Source organism: Scleropages formosus, chromosome 2 (genome assembly GCF_900964775.1).
Source record: "Scleropages formosus chromosome 2, fSclFor1.1, whole genome shotgun sequence".
Classification (NCBI taxonomy): Eukaryota; Metazoa; Chordata; class Actinopteri; order Osteoglossiformes; family Osteoglossidae; genus Scleropages; species Scleropages formosus.
In genome coordinates, this window is record NC_041807.1 from 40,762,411 (window position 1) to 40,781,913 (window position 19,503).

The following is a 19,503-nucleotide window of genomic DNA, read 5'->3' on the forward strand; positions in this document are numbered from 1 at the left end:
ATGAGTTTTCTTGTGCACAGGACAATATCGGGCTAGATCATTGTCTTTTCTCTCAGTCTCTGTAGCGCTTGTGGAGTCTGCGTCAACTGCGGCAGACACGTCTGTCTTTTGCACAGATATAGCAGTCTTGAATCCGCTGTGCTTTGATTGAGTTCTCTCACCTTTTTGTAAGACTGACCGCTGCTTGACAAGATGAAACTCGGGTCATTTCTGGCCTTAGCCTGGCCATAGACAAAGTCAACAAAAAATGAAAAAGGAGGAAAAGTTATTCTGTGCTGTTCCTTGTATCGTGAGCTGGTGTGGAGCCATTTGTCCTGCCGGGCTGGAGGCAACTTTTCCACTATGGGCTTTATCCCACAAGGAGTATCGAGGTAGGCCAGGCCAGGAAGATAGCCATCATTTTTAGCTGCGAGCAGCTCCATGAGAAGATCGCTGAGCTCTCTCAGTGTTGTGTTGTCTTCAGCAGACAGACGGGGGAAGCTATCTAGTCTTTTAAATAAGGCATTTTCCACGCTTTCTGGTGTAGCATAGCATTCCTGAAGTCTTTCCCAGGGCAGATGGAGGTCAGCTCTGGGGTCGGTAACATAAACAGCACGGATCCTTTTCACATGCTCAGATGACTCTTGACCCAGCCATTTCACGAGGAGGTCCAACTCTTCACTATATGTGAGCCCCAAACCCTGTGTTGCGTTGAGGAATGAGGATTGCCATGCTCTAAAGTTCTCTGGCGTGTCATCGAATTTGGAGAGACCAGTGCTCACTAATTCTCTGCGTGCTAGGAACTTGGCAAAGTCTAACATGGTTGGAGTGTTAGCATGAGAAGGATGCTGACCATATTCTGTGCATGGATAATCTGATGGTCTTGAAGTAAGTATGCGTTCAGTTGCACGTGTGTGCTGATTTGCTGAGGGTCTGAAGAGATTGAGTGGAGGCTTCTCTGCAGCTACAGGTGTTGTTTGCTGAGTACGATTGTTTGCAGCGTGCCAGATTTCCTTGTGAGGCGATAAAGCAGAAGTCCGACTACTGACCTGTGACTGGCACAGCACATATTCGTCTGTGCGCCCCTGAACCACTTGTGGCGGGACAGCGTTTCTCACACTTTGCATATCACCATTTTCAATAGCTGCAGCTGCTTCTAAGATTTCAGCATTTACTCGCGCAGCTTCCGCTTCCTTTTCAATCTCCAATGCTTCCAGTTCTAGATCTAGCCTAGCTCTCTGCTTTTTTATTTCTAGCTGTCTTTTAGCATAAACCACCTTGGTAAGTGCTGCTTCAGCTGAGGCTCTAGCCTTGGCAGCAGCCTCCATCACAGATGACTTGGAAGAAGATGAGCGCTTAGAGCTCGCTCTTGATGCTGCATGGACTGAAGAGTTGGGTGAAGATGGACGCTGCATGCTTGCGTTCCTGTATTTTTCCCTGCACCCACCGCTGGTGTAACTTTTCACTGTACTGTTCTCCCTGCGTCTTATGCACACAGCCAGAGTACGTTAACGCAGTTTAACAGCAAGCCAAACTCGATTCTCACGAGCCAGGATATGAGCGTCTTGCTCCTTTATTGTCTCCAAATAACAGGTGAAAATGCGAGTGAAAGTATAATAAACAGAAACGGTAAAAAAAAACACTTTGACACTTTGAGTCTGACTTCAAGAAATTGCTGTAATAACCAGGTAACTCATTCACAGATAGCACAGTTAGCTGGAAGAACGAGTTGGAACCGGTGGGAAGAGACCGACAGCCACATCACACGATGACACACCCATGGAAATCACGGAATATTTTAGCAGGAAATACACCGACTAGTGTTACAAAAGTCGGAGTTGGACTGTCGAAAGAAACATTTTTCAAATTTATTTTTTCCACACTTGTATTTTCTACAACTGTCTTGGCAGGAGAGCGACTGCAGCCTGTACTTGTGTGACCAGCTGCTAGATGGCAGTAGGTAGCCAAACAGAAGAGCGATACGGAGCACGTTGATAAACATATTTACATTTATTCATTTAGCAGATGCTTTTCTCCAAAGCGACTGTTCTGCCCGCAGACTTGTTTAGTTCAATAGCGCGATTTGTTTACGTGTGGTAATTCTATGATGCACTACTGTTAGGATAAGCATGGTGGGAGCGTCTGAGTTCTGTGTGTTTTCCACACTTATGTTGTGGAAACAATAATTAAGCTTTGAAGCTCCTGCAGACATTCGTTAAGATGTTTACTTGCTTTAGGTTTAATCTCTGTAAATTGCGTTCGTTTATTCGGCCGTAACTCCACGTTACTGTCCTGAAACGCGTGTGTGAGTTCACATTGCATTTTGTTCACTCCCAGGTGCTCAATGAAAGCAAGTGAAGTGGCCCTTTGCACACAGCCTCTGTTCCTCACATGGCCTTCCGTCAGAACAGAACAAAACACTCATCGCTGCTGCAGTACTTGGACCTCTTGGAATCTGTATCTCCACCCAAACCTAACCACGCGGCGGAAGAAGGGTGGCAAACCAGAGACCCGCTCCAAGGGCAGGGGCAAGACAGACCTTCTTGTGGAGGGAGTGGTGCTTCCTGAAGCTGGGCGAGTGGCAGCTCAGCCTGCAGGGTATCAACGAGAGCACCATCCCCAAGGTGCTGCAGTACTACAGCCCTCTGCCGTCGCCCAGCCAGAAGAAGGTGAACAAGGTGGGCGTGCCAGGTCTGCAAATGACCTTCTGCTCTGCTCTGTACCCCAGGACCTGTCCAAGACCCTGCTGCTGTACACCGTTCCTGCCATCCAGGGCTTCTTCCGCTCCATCTCCTTGTCCCGCGGGAACAACCTGCAGGACACTCTGAGGTGAGTGTGTCCCGAGCGCTGCCACGGCCCGGGGGCATTCCCATCGCTCTTGCGCACAGACATGAGGTACTGACCGCTTCCTGCACCACATTTCACCACCTTGCATCAGGGGATTTGGCCAAAGCAGCACTCTGTTGAAAGGGGGACCCCTCATGGTCACTTGGTGCCATTACTCCTTAGTGTTTGAATGTACAACTCAGTGTAAACACAAGTACATCAGCAACAGACAAAGAGCTACAGACATACATTTACATTTATTTGCTTAGCAGACACTTTACTCTAAAGCAACTTACAACACATACTATGTAGTGTACTAGCCCACAAGTCTTATTCACCAAGGTGGCTTTCACTGCTAAATACACTACTTATAATGGGTCACTCATCCATACACCAGTGAAACACACTCTCTGTGAGACTCACACACTAAGGGGGACCTGGACAGCAGGAGGAAACCCACACAGACACAGAGAGAAGATACAAACTCCACACAGATTGAGCAGGGATCAAACCCATGTTCTTGCACACCACCCAGGCACTATGAGACAGCAGCACTTCTCACTGTGCTACAATACCACCCAGCTTGCGGGGGACAGCTTGTGTGTGACACCACCACATGGCTGGTTCATATCCCTCAAGTAGCTCCTATAGGACTGACATTCAAATAACAAATATAGAGAGAAACATAGAGGGTGCGGTGGCGCAGTGGGTTGGATAGGGTCCTGCTTTCTGGTAGGTCTGGAGTTCAAGTCCTGCACAGGGTGCCCTGTGATGGACTGGTGTCCCCTCCAGCCTTGCACCCTGTGTTGCCAGGTTTGGCTTTGGCTTCCCGTGACCCTGTATGGGACAAGTGGTTCAGGTAGTGGGTGTGGATAATCATAGCAGATGGTGTTGGGCTCAGTTATTTACATGTGTCGATAGAGAAGCTGCTTTTTTCCAAAGCGACGTACATCTCGTAGCAAATACAATGTATTCATTACATTAGACGAAAGAGACATAGCTGCAGATGTGACTCTTAAGTACAGTGAGTTTTCCTTCACTATATCAACCAACGTTCATCAAGTAGCTGCAATGCATAAAACTTTACCAGAATATCGTTGATTCCTAATCACCTTCCTAGAAGTTTTTTTTTTGAGATGCATATAAACACTTCCGTAACATTGCAGGAGTGGCTGTGTAAAGGATCGATCCGATCATGAACATTTATACCTTACATTTACGGAGCCCTCAGGAGATGAGGAGAGAAGTGGCCCTGAAAGACATGGGTTTGAGACCCTTCTTGGATGCTGGGAGGGATTCAGCAGCTCTGAGGGACACAGGGAGCCATTCAGACCTGATAGTTATGACACAGTACCAGTGAAAGGCGAATCCACTTTCTGGAAACTATTTCCCCCCAACACTTGTGTGTGTTGAATGAAGAAATGAGGCTCCATGTGCAGAACTTCTAGAGATGGAGGACGCTGGAGGGTCGCTCTGCTGTCACTCTTTGGCTCAGGTGGCGCCATACAAGTGTACACACACTTCTCGGCACCGTGTGATCCTGTCCACATTTGTGCACATCTTGAGAAGCTGAAGTTCCCCTTGCTGCACATCAGCGTGACCCCCGTAGCTCCTACTGCTCCTTTACACCTGGAACTGTCAGGGTAACTGTGCTGTAAATCAGGGTACAGAGCAAAGCTGGAGTGGAAAAGAAGCGTGTAGCCTGCGGTTGATCCCTGGTTTGAGTGTAAATGCCGAGAGGGTCTGTTGCGCTGACTGGGTGCCGCTGCTCCCTCCCCCAGGGTCCTCACGCTGCCGTTTGACTACGGCCACTGGCCCGAGGTGAACGAGGCTCTCGTGGAAGGGATCAAGACCATCCAGATCGACACCTGGCTGCAGGTGACCTGCGGCTCCCTTCCACTGCCTCTTTCACAGACACACACACACACACACACACACACACACTCTCGTCTTACTTTACTCTGTGTAAAATGGAGGTGGACAGTGTGTTTTTCCCCACCCCTTGTGTGTGACAGGTGATCCCCCAGCTGATCGCACGCATCGACACACCCCGCGCCCTCGTGGGCCGACTCATCCACCAGCTGCTCACGGACATTGGCCACTACCACCCGCAGGTACCGCACCGTACCGCACCACACCCCCCGTGCCCGATACAGTGTGGATTCGGTGCCCCTCACCTTACCACCCTCCCTTTTGCGTGTCTCCGCAAGGCGCTGATCTACCCGCTGACCGTGGCGTCCAAGTCGACGACGACGGCGCGGCACAACGCCGCCAACAAGATCCTGAAGAACATGTGTGAGCACTGCAACACGCTGGTGCAGCAGGCCATCATGGTGGGTGGCCAAGGACACCGACACGGGACACACACACACGTACACAGACATAGATGCACGAGGGCCTGGAGGAAGCATCGCGCCTCTACTTTGGCGAGCGCAACGTCAAGGGCATGTTCGCCGTGTTGGAGCTGCTGCACGCCATGATGGAGAGGGGCCCGCAGACTCAAGGAAACCCCCTTCAACCAGGTGGGCCGCAACCCCTCAGGACTCCGGAGCGTTTCATCGAGTTGAGTTCTCTCTTTACGTTCAGTCATTTAGCAAACGCTTTTCTACAGAGCCGCTTACGTGAGGGAGAAACTAAGCGTGTTTCACAAGCACACGGAGAGGCCGATACAGACAGGAGATTGCCAGGGTCCACTCGGTGTGTGTGTGATGTCACCCTTTAAGCGAGCATGCGTCACATCTAGCTGCGTATGGCATTGGGAAGGAATACAGATGTTTTTGGGACAGGTAATGTAAATTTTTTGGAGTAGGTAGGAGATCCAGACAGTTCATGAACGGTGAGAGGGATTCAGCAGTTCTGAGTGGGAGAGGGAGGTCATTGCACCCCACTACAGGTGAAACCAGGAGATTTGTGGCTTTTTATGCTACTCCATGTTGACCAGTCAGTTTGGTTACTTCACTGTAGTAAATAAACTATGTTACGCCAATGGTGCAACTGCAGGGTCCCTGCTGGGACTTGATCCAGTCATCTGTGTTTCTTTCACGGTGCTCGACCTGGTGACGGTCTGTAAACGTTGCCTTTCATTACCAACGAAGCAGCTTTTCGGTGATCTGTCCGTCTCCATTCGTGCTGCTCTCGCATCGTTGACTCTTCCGAGGTGTTTGCTGTAAATGGTGGGCGTGTCTGTCTCTCAGGCGTATGGGCGGGACCTGATGGAGGCGCAGGACTGGTGCAGGAAGTACATGCGCTCGGGCAACGTGAAGGACCTCACCCAAGCCTGGGACCTCTACTACCACGTCTTCAGGAGAATCTCCAAGCAGCTGCCGCAGGTGAGATGCAAGCCGGCGACTGATCATCTCTTGCCCAAGACCCCCAGTCCCCAAACACTTGGAAACAACTTGTGACCCCTGCGTCATGAGCAATGACGTGGTGCCGCCGTTGTCCCTCCGCCCCCAGCTCACCTCGCTGGAGCTCCAGTACGTGTCTCCCAAGCTCCTCATGTGCCGTGACCTGGAGCTGGCCGTGCCGGGGACCTACGACCCGAACCAGTCCATCATCCGCATCCAGTCCATCGCGGCCTCGCTGCAGGTCATCACGTCCAAGCAGAGGCCCCGCAAGCTCACCATCATGGGTAAGGGCTGAGGGAGCTGAGCATCATGGGTCAGGGGAGATTTGCATGAAAATCACATCTTGAGACTATCAAAATTCATCTTTACTGGGATTTTTGTGAGCAATTTAGGGTAAGTACTTTGCTCAGTGGTACTACAGCGGGGGGTTGGATCCAAACCTGCAACCTCTGTGTCCAAAGACAGCTGCTGTAACCGCTGCGCTACCAGCTGCCCCATATTTTGGAATAATAAAATGCTGAAATGTACCGGTCTGTTGTGGTGAAGAGGGAGCTGAGTCGTAAGGCGAAGTTCTCAATTTACCGGTCGATCTACGTTCCTACCCTCACCTATGGTCATGAACTCTAGATCATGACCGAAAGAATGAGATCGCGGATACAAGCGGCAGAAATGAGTTTCCTCCGCAGAGTGGCTGGGCGCACCCTTAGGGATAGGATGAGGAGCTCAGTCACCCGGGAGGAGCTCGGAGTAGAGCCGCTGCTCCTCCGCATCGAGAGGAGCCAGTTGAGGTGGCTCGGGCATCTGTTCCGGATGCCTGCTGGACGCCTCCCTGGGGAGGTGTTCCGGGCTTGTCCCACTGGGAGGAGGCCTCGGGGCACACCCAGGACACGTTGGAGAGACTATGTCTCCCGGCTGGCCTGGGAACGCCTTGGGGTTCCCCCAGAGGAACTGGAGGAGGTGTGCGGGGAGAGGGAAGTCTGGAGGACTCTGCTTGGACTGCTGCCCCCGCAACCCGGCCCTGGATAAAAGTGGAGGAAGATGGATGGATGGAAGATGGAAAATGCTGAAATGTTCATCTGCTGGACACATGACAGAGCAGAGTGGCTCATTCTCCTGAGAAATGGCTCTTGAAGAGATGGGTTTGAGACCTTTCTTGAATGCTGGGTGGGATTCAGCAGCTCCGAGGGACATGGGGAGTTGGATTGACCCCTTACGAGTTGCACTGCAAAGTGACCAGACCCAGGGGAGCTCAGCGCTCTTGCTGGGTTGTAGGGAGTGGGCGGGTCATGTAGGGGTCCTGAAAAAGGTGTTAGACCGTCTTCCGGGTCGTGACCAGAGCGTTGGGCCAATGAGGAGGGGAGACAGAAGGGAGTGAACGAGCAAGTTTGCGTGATTCGTACCCCAGACTGGCCGAGTCACGGATTCGTCCTGCTGCCCTTGCAGGCAGCAACGGCCACGAATTCATGTTCCTGCTGAAAGGCCACGAAGACCTGAGGCAAGACGAGAGGGTGATGCAGCTCTTCGGACTGGTCAACACGCTGCTGGCCAACGACCCGGCCTCTTTGCGCAAGAACCTCAGGTACCCGCAAATCCGAGCATCGCCGCAGCCAGCTGGCGCTTGGGTACGCCTGGCGACGCGCCCCATCCGCTCCGCCGTCCACGTGTGTAAGCTGTGATCGGCCCTTCCTCAGCATCCAGCGCTACGCCGTGATCCCGCTCTCCACCAACTCGGGCCTGATCGGCTGGGTGCCCCACTGCGACACGCTCCACGCCCTCATCAGGGACTACCGCGAGAAGAAGAAGATCCTGCTGAACATCGAGCACCGCATCATGCTGAGGGTACGACCTCCTCAAGGAGAGGCGCCGTCGAACAAGCAAACTACGCAGTGGTTACAATCGCACATCCTCCTCTATATCGAACACGAGCTTATCTTTTTTAAGAGACATTTCATATTTAGTTGCAGCAAAAATATGACCGAGGGCAGCGAAGGGCAATCGGACAGAACAGGAGTGTGGGGCCGCCTTAATTCAGCTCGCTTCCACGGTGTTTACAGTTTGTGTCTGGAGAGTCGGAGTGCCTTGTACATGTTTATGGGTTGCATGGGTCATCCGTCAGCGTTTAATAGTTTGTGGGCACAACAAAGTGTAGTTTTAATACTTTTAATACATAAAGTTTTATTTAGTATTAATGTAGCTACAAGTTATAAGAATAATGTAGTTTTAGATCATTTCGTTTACTACAGTTGTGCTTGAAATGTCTACAGAACGTAACCAGGGAATAAACTGAAGGATGTGTCTGTATTACTAAGCTTTCAATTGCTGTGGCTTTTTGTGAAAATGACGGCGTTATGAACAACCTTCCAGCCCTGACGGCGAGCTGAGGAGGCAGAATAAATAAAAATAATAAACAGGGACGGTCCAGGACCCAGGCAGCACCCGACTGATGTTCAGAACTTGTCCTCGTCCTTCTCTCTCGTCCCCCGGCTCCGTTCAGATGGCGCCGGACTACGACCACTTGACGCTCATGGAGAAGGTCGAGGTGTTCGAACACGCTGTGAACAACATGGCCGGGGACGACCTGGCCAAGTTGCTGTGGCTGAAGAGTCCGAGCTCCGAGGTGGGCGAACCCACCTCGTCCGGTTCTCGTTATCGGTTTGCTACCCGATCAACGCCTGAACGATGGCGCCAACATCACATTGTTTCAGTACATTTTACTTCAAAAATTAGCTGGTGGCTGGAGAGCTCTGGAGTAGAAGCCCCGCCCCTCAGGTTTCTCGCCGTGTGATTGGTGTGTTCCCTTCGAGGGTGTGGCTAACTGGAAAGCTCATTGGTCGTTCGCAGGTTTGGTTCGACAGGCGGACCAATTACACGCGCTCCCTCGCCGTGATGTCCATGGTGGGCTACATCCTGGGACTCGGAGACAGGTGAGGTCGCGCCGGACCGGACCGGACACTTTTTAGCGGAAATGAGGTCAGGCGCACTAACGTGACGAAGGGTCTACCTACGTGTTACGCTGCTGCCAGGGTCCGAGACTCTTCACCAGCGAGACTAAGTACCTTTCAGAAAGTGCGGCAGTGAGAGGCTGGACTTCTTTGGGGGAACTTTTCAGTCCCGAGTCCAGATCTTCAAGCGTTGCTCCCCCTGGTGGTCAGTGCTGAAGGGCCACGTGCCGTGGTGTGCTGTGCTGTGTCCTCAGGCACCCGTCTAACTTGATGCTGGACAGGCTGAGCGGGAAGATCCTCCACATTGACTTCGGCGACTGCTTTGAGGTATTTTTCGCCCTTCTGCATTTTAACTCCTCTCTTTACGTGGAGTTGTCGGAGTGACTGCCCCTCCCCCGCTGCCAGGTTGCCATGACGAGGGAGAAATTCCCCGAAAAGATCCCCTTCAGGCTCACGAGGATGCTCACCAACGCCATGGAGGTAAGTGCCGTGATCGGCCACCTCTCTCGTGGTTTGAGGGTTACGGAACGGAGCCCCTCAGCTCTCTCTCGCTCGCTCAGGTGACGGGTCTTGACGGAAACTACCGGATCACGTGTCACACGGTGATGGAGGTGCTGCGTGAGCACAGGGGCAGCGTCATGGCTGTGCTGGAGGCTTTTGTTTACGACCCGCTGCTCAACTGGAGGCTCATGGACAGTGAGTGTTTGTCCACTTCGACCACAGCAGCCAATTCAGACTTACAGTTAAGGAATCCACACCCTGCGGTCGTCATGGAGATTCTCGCTCATGGCCGGCTGCTTCAGGCTGTGTTTCGGCCGGTCGTCGCCTTACCCAGAGTGCAGTTCACCACGGTAACGCGAGGTCATGTTTGTATGCACAGGCAGGAGGTGTGTAAACACTCCGTGATCATGGTGTGTTGAGGGTATCGCTCACGATGTGTTCGATGCTGTGCCGTACAAAAGCAGTGTGTGGCAAAGTGCTGCATGCTGTTTGGTGTGTGTGTGTGTGTGTGTGTGTGTGCGTGCGTGCTTGTGTGTTTTTTTTTTTTTTTTTATTATCGTGTGTCACACCCCTGCCTCTGTGTCTCCACCCACAGCAAACACCAAAGGGAACAAACGATCCAGGACCAGAACGGACTCCTACACAGCAGGACAGTCAGTCGGTCGGTCGGATCCTCGTGTGCGAACGTATCGCCATCTGCTCCACGTTCCGTTGACACACTTTTGTCTGATTTGCTCACATCAGCAGCAGACGCATAGTTTTGTGCTGTTTCAAGTTTAACAAACTCCGATTCCCAGCAAGGCAGCTGTGTCACCAGCTTCTTTTACTGTGATTTCCTTCATCTTTCCAAGGGCTCTTGTCCAAATGATTCCAGTAGTTGTATCCATGGAACGCGAGTGTGTAAAACCTTTGACCTTGGTGTGTGTTCTGTGTGTGTGTGTTCTGTAGAAGCCTTGGATGGTGTGGACCTTGGAGAAACTACCCACAAGAAGCCAGGAACCACCGTGCCTGAATCCATTCACTCCTTCAGTGGGTGTCAGTGCCAGGATGTACACACACGCACACATACTGCCTGCTTCCAGCCACTCAGACTGTCAGTTACTCGCTGAGATAGAAACTGAGTTGTTTGCAGTTGCCCAGTTATACTAGATTTATACCCCCTCCCTCTCCTTAGGAAGGTAATTAACCCCTGAAAAACCCCCCATAAGGTGAATTCTCATGAACCAAAGACACGACCCCCATTAATTACACTGGTAAAAGTTTCGTACTGGGTGTGTCTGTTGTACTGGACTTTGGTGACGTTTTATCAGAATTGGCTGTGAATTTTGGGTCTCGGGAACACGTATATAGATATGTGTAGTGAACACTACTTCGGACAGTTACTATACCATAGTACAGCTGCACTTGCTCAGCTCAGCGCACTGTGCAAACCACACACACTTTTTTCCCCCAGATTCCACACTTTATTACACACACATATAGAAATGGCTGGTACTTTACCCCGGTATTGACTGAACGGTTAGCAAAACCCCAGGTAGCTACACGTCAACACCCAACGTAAAACACTGCCGACATCAAAGTGTTGACATACAGTGCAGTGCAGACCCACAATGTAGTGTCCGAAAACGCGGGTCTTTCCCGAATAGTCAAGATGGACGTAGATCTTCTCAAATATGCAAATGAAAGCTGTTCGTATTTGTCAGCAGGAGGGGGGCACTGGGGGGTTCGATTGTTGGAAGGTGTGCAGACTGATGGTCACTCACCACCACGGTAAAGGACGGTCCTTTGTCTTTTGTTCTGTCTCTGCCAGTTGGAGATGGCCTCGTGCAGCCCGAAGCCTTGAACAAAAAAGCTATTCAGATCATTAACCGCGTGCGGGACAAGCTCACGGGTGAGTGGTGTGCTGCGCGGGCGTTCGATGGGCGGAGCCGAGACTTGCCGGAGACTTGTCCCTTGTCACGCTGGAATCGCGCTCCCTGTAGTGTGAGTGCTTTCCCTACACATACTGGACCGTGACGTCCACGTCCGCTCTCTCCTCCAGGACGAGACTTCTCTCACGATGAGACGCTGGACGTGGCCACGCAGGTGGAGCTCCTCATAAAGCAGGCCACGTCACACGAGAACCTGTGTCAGTGCTACATCGGCTGGTGAGCGTCCCCTCGCCTACTGGCCTGGTGCAGCCGAGTGCAGTTCGACCGCAGACGCCTGCGCTGACCGACGGTCTCGCTGTGTCCAGGTATCCATTCTGGTAGAGGCTCCCAGCGCTCAGCGTCATCTCCATTGCGGGCGGGTGGATGGACAGATGGACAGATGGACAGACGGACAGATGGAGAGAAGGAGCACAGCTCTGCTCGTGCGACTGGGGTCGAACTCGAAGTCCACGTAGGGCGTGTAAAATGACCGTGTGTGATGTAACATGATGATGAGGTGATGCAGCGTAGACTTTCCTCGCAATAAACAGTGGAGGTCAACTGCTCTTTTCTGTGTTAAATAAACGCTTGTTAAATGTTACGTCCATCTAGAGTTTCCTTCTTTTTTTCATGTCTAGGCTCGGGCAACCTGACAATATTTGGCCCACACACTCGTCCATGATTAACCATCAGAATCCCTTCTCTTCACGTTTCCCATTAAAAAAAGCATGTGACTCTGATTCATGGGGACGGGAAGTCGGGTTACAAGGGTGACCGGGTGTCACACCCCCTTTGGCACAACGAGGAGCACCTGTGGCTGATAGGGGACGGGCGCATATAAAGGAGATGCAGAGCACGCACAGACGTGGAATCTTGTTCAGTGTTATTACTCATCTGCGTACCTAGCTTTGCTTTCCTGACTTCCCTGATTCCTTGCAATTGTCCTCGTCCTCATCCTCCTCCTCGTCTCCCCGAAGCCTCTCCTGTATCTGCACGCCTTCCTGGTTTACCATGACTCTTTGTCCGTTCCCCGGATTACGTCTCTCGGATTCTCACTTTGAACTTCGTTCGCGCATCGGTGACCCTTTGCCTGTTTTTTGGCCATGTTTTCTGGATCGCTCCTTGAAAGACCCTCCTGTGCTCCGCGATTGGGTCCGGCGCTCCCACCGTGGGGAAACTCTGTGACACCGGGGAGGGGACAGCTTTTGCACCAAGTTCTCTAACCTAGCTAGCACTAGCAAGATACTTTTCATTTTTGTAGAAGGGTCACTGGTATTAATGGCAGTCACATTTATTGATTTGTGCTACAATATTTACAGTTTCCTACTAATTTATCCCTCATTTCTGCCATGACACCTGAAATAAAGACCCGTCCCCCTGGACAGTATGGGTACAGGACACCAGGGACTAAAGCTTCGACTTCAGTGTATTTGAAGGCCACTGAAAAAGAAAGGCTTTAAGTGTGTTTTACATTTACTAATAAATTTGCATTACATTTACGTTTGTTTATTTAGCAGATGCTTTTGTCCAAAGCGACGTACATCTCAGCAAAAGTATAATTTATGCATTACATTAACAGAAGGAGGCATAGCTCCAGACATGAAAGTCTCAAGCAAACCTAGTTTGTTACCTACCACTTGCTGCACTGAGGTTCATCGTTCAAGTAGGTGAATAAAAATCAGGATAGACAAATCCCGATACTCTCCCACCAATTTTTCTTTTTTTTTAAATATTATAAGATACACAAATTAGCAAGTATCAGCGCCTTCTGCCTTCTGAGCACCAGGGTTCCATCTCCTCAAGACTTTGTCATACGTCAAAACCATCTGCGGATCGATCTTCCTGCACAAGCGAATCACCAAACGCCAGACCTCCCGCACCTGTCCACAGTCCCAAAAGGCGTGTGGGAGAGTTTCACTCTCACTGCACTGGAATCACGGGAGGAGTGGGTGGCTGGTCAGTTTGTGCCTATAGAGGACTACTTTAACCGGCAACATACTTTGTAGACAACGCCAGTTCAAATCTTGATGGTGGTGGTCGAGCTCCTTTGGCTGAATCCTCCTCGAGCCCCAGAAGAACTCGAGTTCCTCTCCTCTCGACCACGGACTTGAAGTTTACTTAACCAGCGCTACACATGAAGGTTGTTGGCTCCAAATTCACAAATACTCATTCAGACTAAACTGATATAAATCCACCTGGAGTAAAGTAACTGGTCATACAGGTTTTGTATGATGGGGAAACACAGTGACACAGCGGTAGCGCTGCAACCTCTCAGTGCCTGGGCTGTTTGGGTGTAGCTTCAAATCCGATGTAGTTGGTTGAGAGTTTGCATGTTCTTCCTTTGGGTTCCCTCTGGGTGCTCTGGTTTCCTCCCACTGTCCAAAGACAAGCAGTTCAGGTGAACTGGATGCTCCTGTAGTGTGTGTGTGTGTGTGTGTGTGTGTGTGTGTGTGTGTGTGTGTGTGTCTCTGTGTCTGTACTGAAAGATTTATCCATTTTCACAAGCTGCATGTCCTCATCAGGGTCAGTGATGGTCTCGAACCCATCCTGGAAGGACTGGGGGCAAGGTGGAAAGAGGGGGGGTTGCCATGGATGGGACAACATTACATCACAGGGTAGCCTCTCATACACACACCATGGGCAATTTTTTTATTGCTTATAATAATTCATTTTCAATTCATCTGAACTACATCTCCTTCAGATGTGGGAGGAAACCAGAGTGCCCAGAGGAAACTCACACAAACACAGAGGGAACATGCAAGCAGAACACAGACTGAGCTAAATTCAAACCAATGTCTCAACAGCCCAGGAACCACAAGGTAGTGGCTCCACCTGCTGCACCACTGTGTCACTTATACTGACAGAATAATAATGACATGATTTTCAAAAAGCTCTGATAACTTTAATAATAATATCTAAAGAAAAAATGTTGACATAGAGCAGAAAAATAAGCAGAAAGTATGAAGAGAACAATAGAGGAGCACACACAGGATTCCTCCTTCAGTTTGAGTTCAGCTCCTTTTTTCTCTCTCATTTCAGAGAACACAGTTTCACTTTAGATCCTGGTGCAAAAAACCCAAACCCAAACCCAGGATAGAGGGGTTCAGTGAATGTGGTCTGGACTCTGTGGAGGAGGGTCATTGTGTCCTTAGAGACACTGTAGAAGGACAGAGTTCCTGCCCTGTGATCCAGGTAAACTCCTATTGTGGAGGAAATGGGACCAGATACTTCAGTCTTTACATTATTGTGATAGAAACTGTAACTGGAGGGAGAGCAGAACAAACTCCAGGACTTCTTATTGAGTCCAAGACCACAGTCATTACCTCTTCCTTTCCTGTTTATCCCTTTATATGACGCTCCTATATAAACCCCGAAGAATCCACTCCACTGAAGTTCCCAGTAACAGCGTCCAGACAGACCCTCTGTACACAGAACTTGTTCCCAGTAATCAAATCTCTCTGGATGATCAGGATATGACTGGGGCTCCTTCTTCCAGGTCACCGCTGTGTTCCTCTCAGACAGACGGAGGTTTTTATTTGCTGTATTTGTGTCCAGTGTGAGCTGACAGGCATCTGATGGAGGAGAAACAGAAGAAAAGAGTTTTGCCTTTAGCTGATCCTCATTTTTACCTCGATTTACTGTAATATTATCTGCAAGTTACAGCTGTATTGAGTAACGGCGGATAAAATGTCAGTAATGAATGTGACAATTAATACAATTTAACAAGTACATTTACTGCACCTCTTGTCGAGTGAATTTGTGGAGAAAGCACACTTTGTCCTAAATATACTATTTATCTGGTACATTTGTGTAACTCAGACACATCAAGTTCAAGTTGTTTTTATTGTCATTCCTCTATATAACTTGTATCCAGTGGAACGAAATGTCGTTTCTCCGGAGACCGTGGGAGCAACAGGACAAAAGAAAAGGGCTGTACTGAAAGCAGTGTGTAGTGTATGGAGTCCTGCTGGATTAGCGTTTACTGTGTTGGGAGGACAGAAATGTGCATAAGACGGATTTCCCGCCACGTGTGAAAAACACTTGTGGAGACACTACAGTCCAACGGAGATACTTGTGATGCTACATGAAGCCTCAACTGGTGACTCTTTGTGACGACGGACGAATCTCTCGCTGCAGTTTTTTATTATCCAATCACATCAACTCCCGCCAGTTTCTTTCGGAGCACGTGACTTCATATTGTGCGTTTCATTGGTCATCTCATTTACAGCGTTTCTCTAAGCCAATTAAATTACTCATAGATTGAACCAATAGTAACCCTGTTCTGTGTCAACTGACTTATTCAGTTTTTTTCATTGGCCAGGATGGACTGTCATGCGAAACTTTTACCACACAATCTTAAGAAAAAGGCGCTGTAAATGATCAGTGACAGTATAACAGAAAATATACCCTGTTAGTGAGTGAGAGGGAATTGGTACTGCAGCAGTGTGTCTTTCACAAGGACACTAGAGCAGCGGGAGAAGTTACAAGTGAACTTTGCTAACTGCTACACTGCCTGCTGTCACACTGTCGTCATGGTGATGGAATATGACATCATATCATGGACTATGACACGTGTGTAATGTTCATGACAAAGGAGCAGTGTGTTAAAACCACATTTTCTCTGTACAAACACACACCAAACGACAGTCATAGCGACTCGAGGACAAGGAGCAACAAGAATCATATTGTGCGTGTTACTGACAAATTAATAATGAAAATATCTCTTTAAACAAACATAAGTGAACACTGGAACTAGTTTTTACAAACACACACATTTTCAGAACCGCTTGTCCCATACAGGGTCGCGGGGAACCGGAGCCAACCCGGTAACACAGGACATAAGGCCGGAGGGGGAGGGGACACACCCAAGGGGGACTTGAAACCCAGACCCACCGGAAAGCAGGACTGTGGTGCAACCCACGGTACAAACAGTAAAAGCATTATTGGTTTAAAGTATTTTAACTTGTTCATAAAAGTTACTTCAAAAGTTTTAGTGTATTAATTTGACACTTTTACTGTAGTTCATATCTGGATGAGAACTTTTACTTGAGCTGTTTTTCAAGTAACGACACTTGTATTTGAGTTTTGTTTCTCACTATTATACACACCTCTGTGAGTCAGAGCACTGAAATACTGAAACACACACATCTGTTCACACAAACTCAGGGAAATCATGGAAACTTCACACAATGGCACAACATTTCGTGTTAATCACAGGTACGTGTGTGTGTGTGTGTGTGTGTGTGTGTGTGTGTGTGTGTGTGTGTGTGTGTGTCTGTCTCTCTGTCTGCCTATCTGAGTGTTTGTGAACAGACTCACAGGCTAAAAACTCTTCTCTTGTCCTGGGTTCCGTAATCTGTTGTTTTTTCACTAGAAAGAGATGAAGAGAAACAGAGCGGTGAGTGAATGGGATTTACCTCTGGTCCTGTGTATATGTATGTTTCCTGTATTGTTTAATTTCTACTGTCATGGAGATCAGAGTTTCACTAAGGACACACTCACATGGACTGGGCTTTGAAACATTCACAAACATTACTGTAAATCTATGTTGTTTATATAATAACTATGTACAAATGTGTTTCATGAGAAACAATGTACTACATCGTGTGTGTATGATGAAAATGTATTTATTTCTGTACCAACCTGTTTGGGAGATCTCTGTGAATTTGTTCTTACAGGCTTCCTCTAGTTGGCCTTTGAGATCACAAAGAGCTTTCTTCACATCTCCAAAAGAGCAGTGTGGGTCCACAGGGATGGTGGGTAAGTGTACAAAGTGTACAGGTCCAGGAGGGACACAGAGAGACTGGAAACTCTACACACACAGATAGAATGAGTGAAAGAAGCATCTCCAGCTCACATCCTTTAAGTGTATCATATAAATGTATCACACATGCTGTGTTCTCCAGTCTCATAGAAAAGCAGTGTTGTTACCTGTAGGAAATGGATGTGATCCTCTGTGTGTGAAAGCTGCTCCATCTCAGCATCTCTCCTCTTCAACTCAGCAATCTCCTGCTCCAGTCGCTCCAGGAGACCTTCAGCCCGACTCAGCGCAGCCTTCTCCTGAGCTCTGATCAGGTTTACCACTTCAGAGCACCTTTTCTCAAGGGAGCGGATCATCTGGGTGAAGATGCTCTCGGTGTCCTCCGCTGCTGCCTGTGCGGAGCGCTGTTAGAGACACACAGAGAGGAGGGAGCCTGTTTATTCCCACAGTGTGACTCAGTGCGATCGAGAGCCACAGCACTGGAAAGTGGTCCAACTGTGGTCTCCTCACTGTGTGACTGGAGGAGAGCCCTGACTGAGCCCTCAAATGGCTCTTCCAGCAGCCAGCTGAGCTGTTGTCTTCTCCTCTGCTCCATACTCACTGTGAGTGAGTCCACAGCCTGTCTCAGGTCCTGCACCTTCTTCTCTCTCTGCTGGATCCCTTCCTGGAATTCACTCTGTGTTGCCTTTAGATGCTTCTGCGGAAAGACAAGGATACAAGGATGCCTCATTCTACAAATACTAGAGTTACTAATTCTCAAATAGACAAACATTTTTTAAGCTTTTAATTGCATTTACTGCACTGTTCTTTTTTTGTGATGGAGTCAAAATTACCTGCAATTCCTCATTTCAACAGTTGAAAGCAAAACACACTCAGAAGGAAACAAAATTAGAGCTGAAGGACCACATTCCATCTTCTCAAGCTTTTACAAAGTCAAGTTGTGCAAAGTTAATAAAGTTTTAAAATTACAGGACCACATTCCAACGTCAAGTTGTGCAAAGTTAATAAAGTTTTAAAATTTGAAGTTGTACAAAGTACTTTTTATTTAACTTATTGATCATACCTGTTTGTCGGTCCTTCCTGAAGAAGCTGAGACTGTATCATGTCCTCTGTGTTCGTCCATCACACACAGCAGACAGATACACTGATGATCAGTACGACAGTAGACCTCCAGCAGTTTGTCATGTTGGGAACAGACCTTTTCCTGAAGGTTTCCAGTCGCATCAGTCAGTTTGTGTTTCTTAAAAGCTGGAAAGTCATAGTGAAGCTGGAGGTGAGTTTCACAGTAAGAAACCAGACACACCAGACAGGACTTGAATGCTTTGAGTTTTCTCCCAGTACACACATCACACACCACATCTCCAGGTCCAGCAAAACAGTGTTCAGGAGGAGCAGCTTGGAGTCCTGTCTTCTTCAGTTTCACCACCACTTCAGCCAGCATGGTGTTTCTGCCCAGAACAGGTCTTGAGCTGAAGGTCTGTCTGCACTGAGGACAGCTGTAGACACCAACATGATATTCCTGATCCCAGTGACCCTTAATACAGTCCATACAGTAACTGTGTCCACAATTTATTGTCACTGGATCCTTCAGTAGATCCAGACAGATTGAACAGCTTAAATGTTCCTGATGAAGAAGATCTCCAGCTTGAGCCATTTTGGTTTACAGAAAGAGAGTTTAGTTTCATTTCACCGAACTGGTTCAGGGTGTGATGGAAGAAGGTAATTTCTGGTTCTACGGTGCAAGGGTTGGGTTACATGGTGACATCCCGATATGACATTTTCTTTTCTGACTTCTCTAGTTTGCAGCTAAATTAGACTGAAGGGAGTCTTCAAGAGGACAGCTTTGTAGGGAACGTTTTCACAGCTCAGATGGCAAGAGAGTTGGAAACTGACTAAACAACAATTTTGTTGAAGTTTTACATGTCCTTGTCTGTTATCTGTCTAAATTCCAGGGGGATGCAAAATATTGTTAAATGTAAAGCTTTTTTCTTTTTGCCAAAATTCGCAAGACTGACTTTCCCAGGAGTCTCACTCAACTGCGGAAGACAAGTATATCTGAAGGACCCAATGGGGTGATGAGGTGTGGATGTTGCATCTGTTTGAGTGACCAGCAGGTGTTTTTACTGTTAAAAACTGTTAAAACATCCTACAGTAACACTAAACGTTCAACTGAACTTAGATGTGGAACTTCTCCGAGATTTAGTGTGGAAAGAGGAATCAGAGAAAGTTTCCCATTT

The 19,503-nt window shown here is 48.7% G+C and overlaps 2 protein-coding genes and 1 pseudogene across 3 annotated transcripts; 2 read left to right on the plus strand and 1 right to left on the minus strand.

Annotated features, from left to right (window-relative positions):
* Nucleotides 1-2,370: 2,370 nt before the first annotated feature.
* On the plus strand, nucleotides 2,371-5,168 carry LOC114909258 (serine/threonine-protein kinase mTOR-like; the record flags this gene model as incomplete). The annotated part of the gene is made up of 6 exons (XM_029247087.1): nucleotides 2,371-2,436; nucleotides 2,550-2,603; nucleotides 2,708-2,808; nucleotides 4,587-4,683; nucleotides 4,821-4,919; nucleotides 5,016-5,168. Coding segments are annotated over exons 1-6 (570 nt in total), but the record flags the coding sequence as incomplete, so codon positions are not given.
* LOC114909855 (serine/threonine-protein kinase mTOR-like) lies at nucleotides 5,168-11,930 on the plus strand (annotated as a pseudogene).
* A 2,605-nt stretch (nucleotides 11,931-14,535) lies between these two features.
* Nucleotides 14,536-18,935, minus strand: LOC114909854 (E3 ubiquitin/ISG15 ligase TRIM25-like). 2 transcript variants are annotated; one of them, XM_029249692.1, is made up of 6 exons: nucleotides 18,330-18,935; nucleotides 17,868-17,963; nucleotides 17,437-17,670; nucleotides 17,149-17,317; nucleotides 16,825-16,875; nucleotides 14,536-15,077 (listed from the first exon to the last, which is right to left on the minus strand). In XM_029249692.1, the coding sequence occupies exons 1-6, from the start codon at nucleotides 18,918-18,920 to the stop codon at nucleotides 14,536-14,538; spliced, it is 1,683 nt and encodes a 560-aa protein (XP_029105525.1). In that variant the 5' UTR covers nucleotides 18,921-18,935. The 2 variants fall into 2 exon arrangements, with proteins under 2 accessions (XP_029105525.1, XP_029105524.1); XM_029249691.1 differs by lacking the exon at nucleotides 16,825-16,875 and having other exon boundaries at nucleotides 18,330-18,920.
* Between the last annotated feature and the right edge of the window lie 568 nt (nucleotides 18,936-19,503).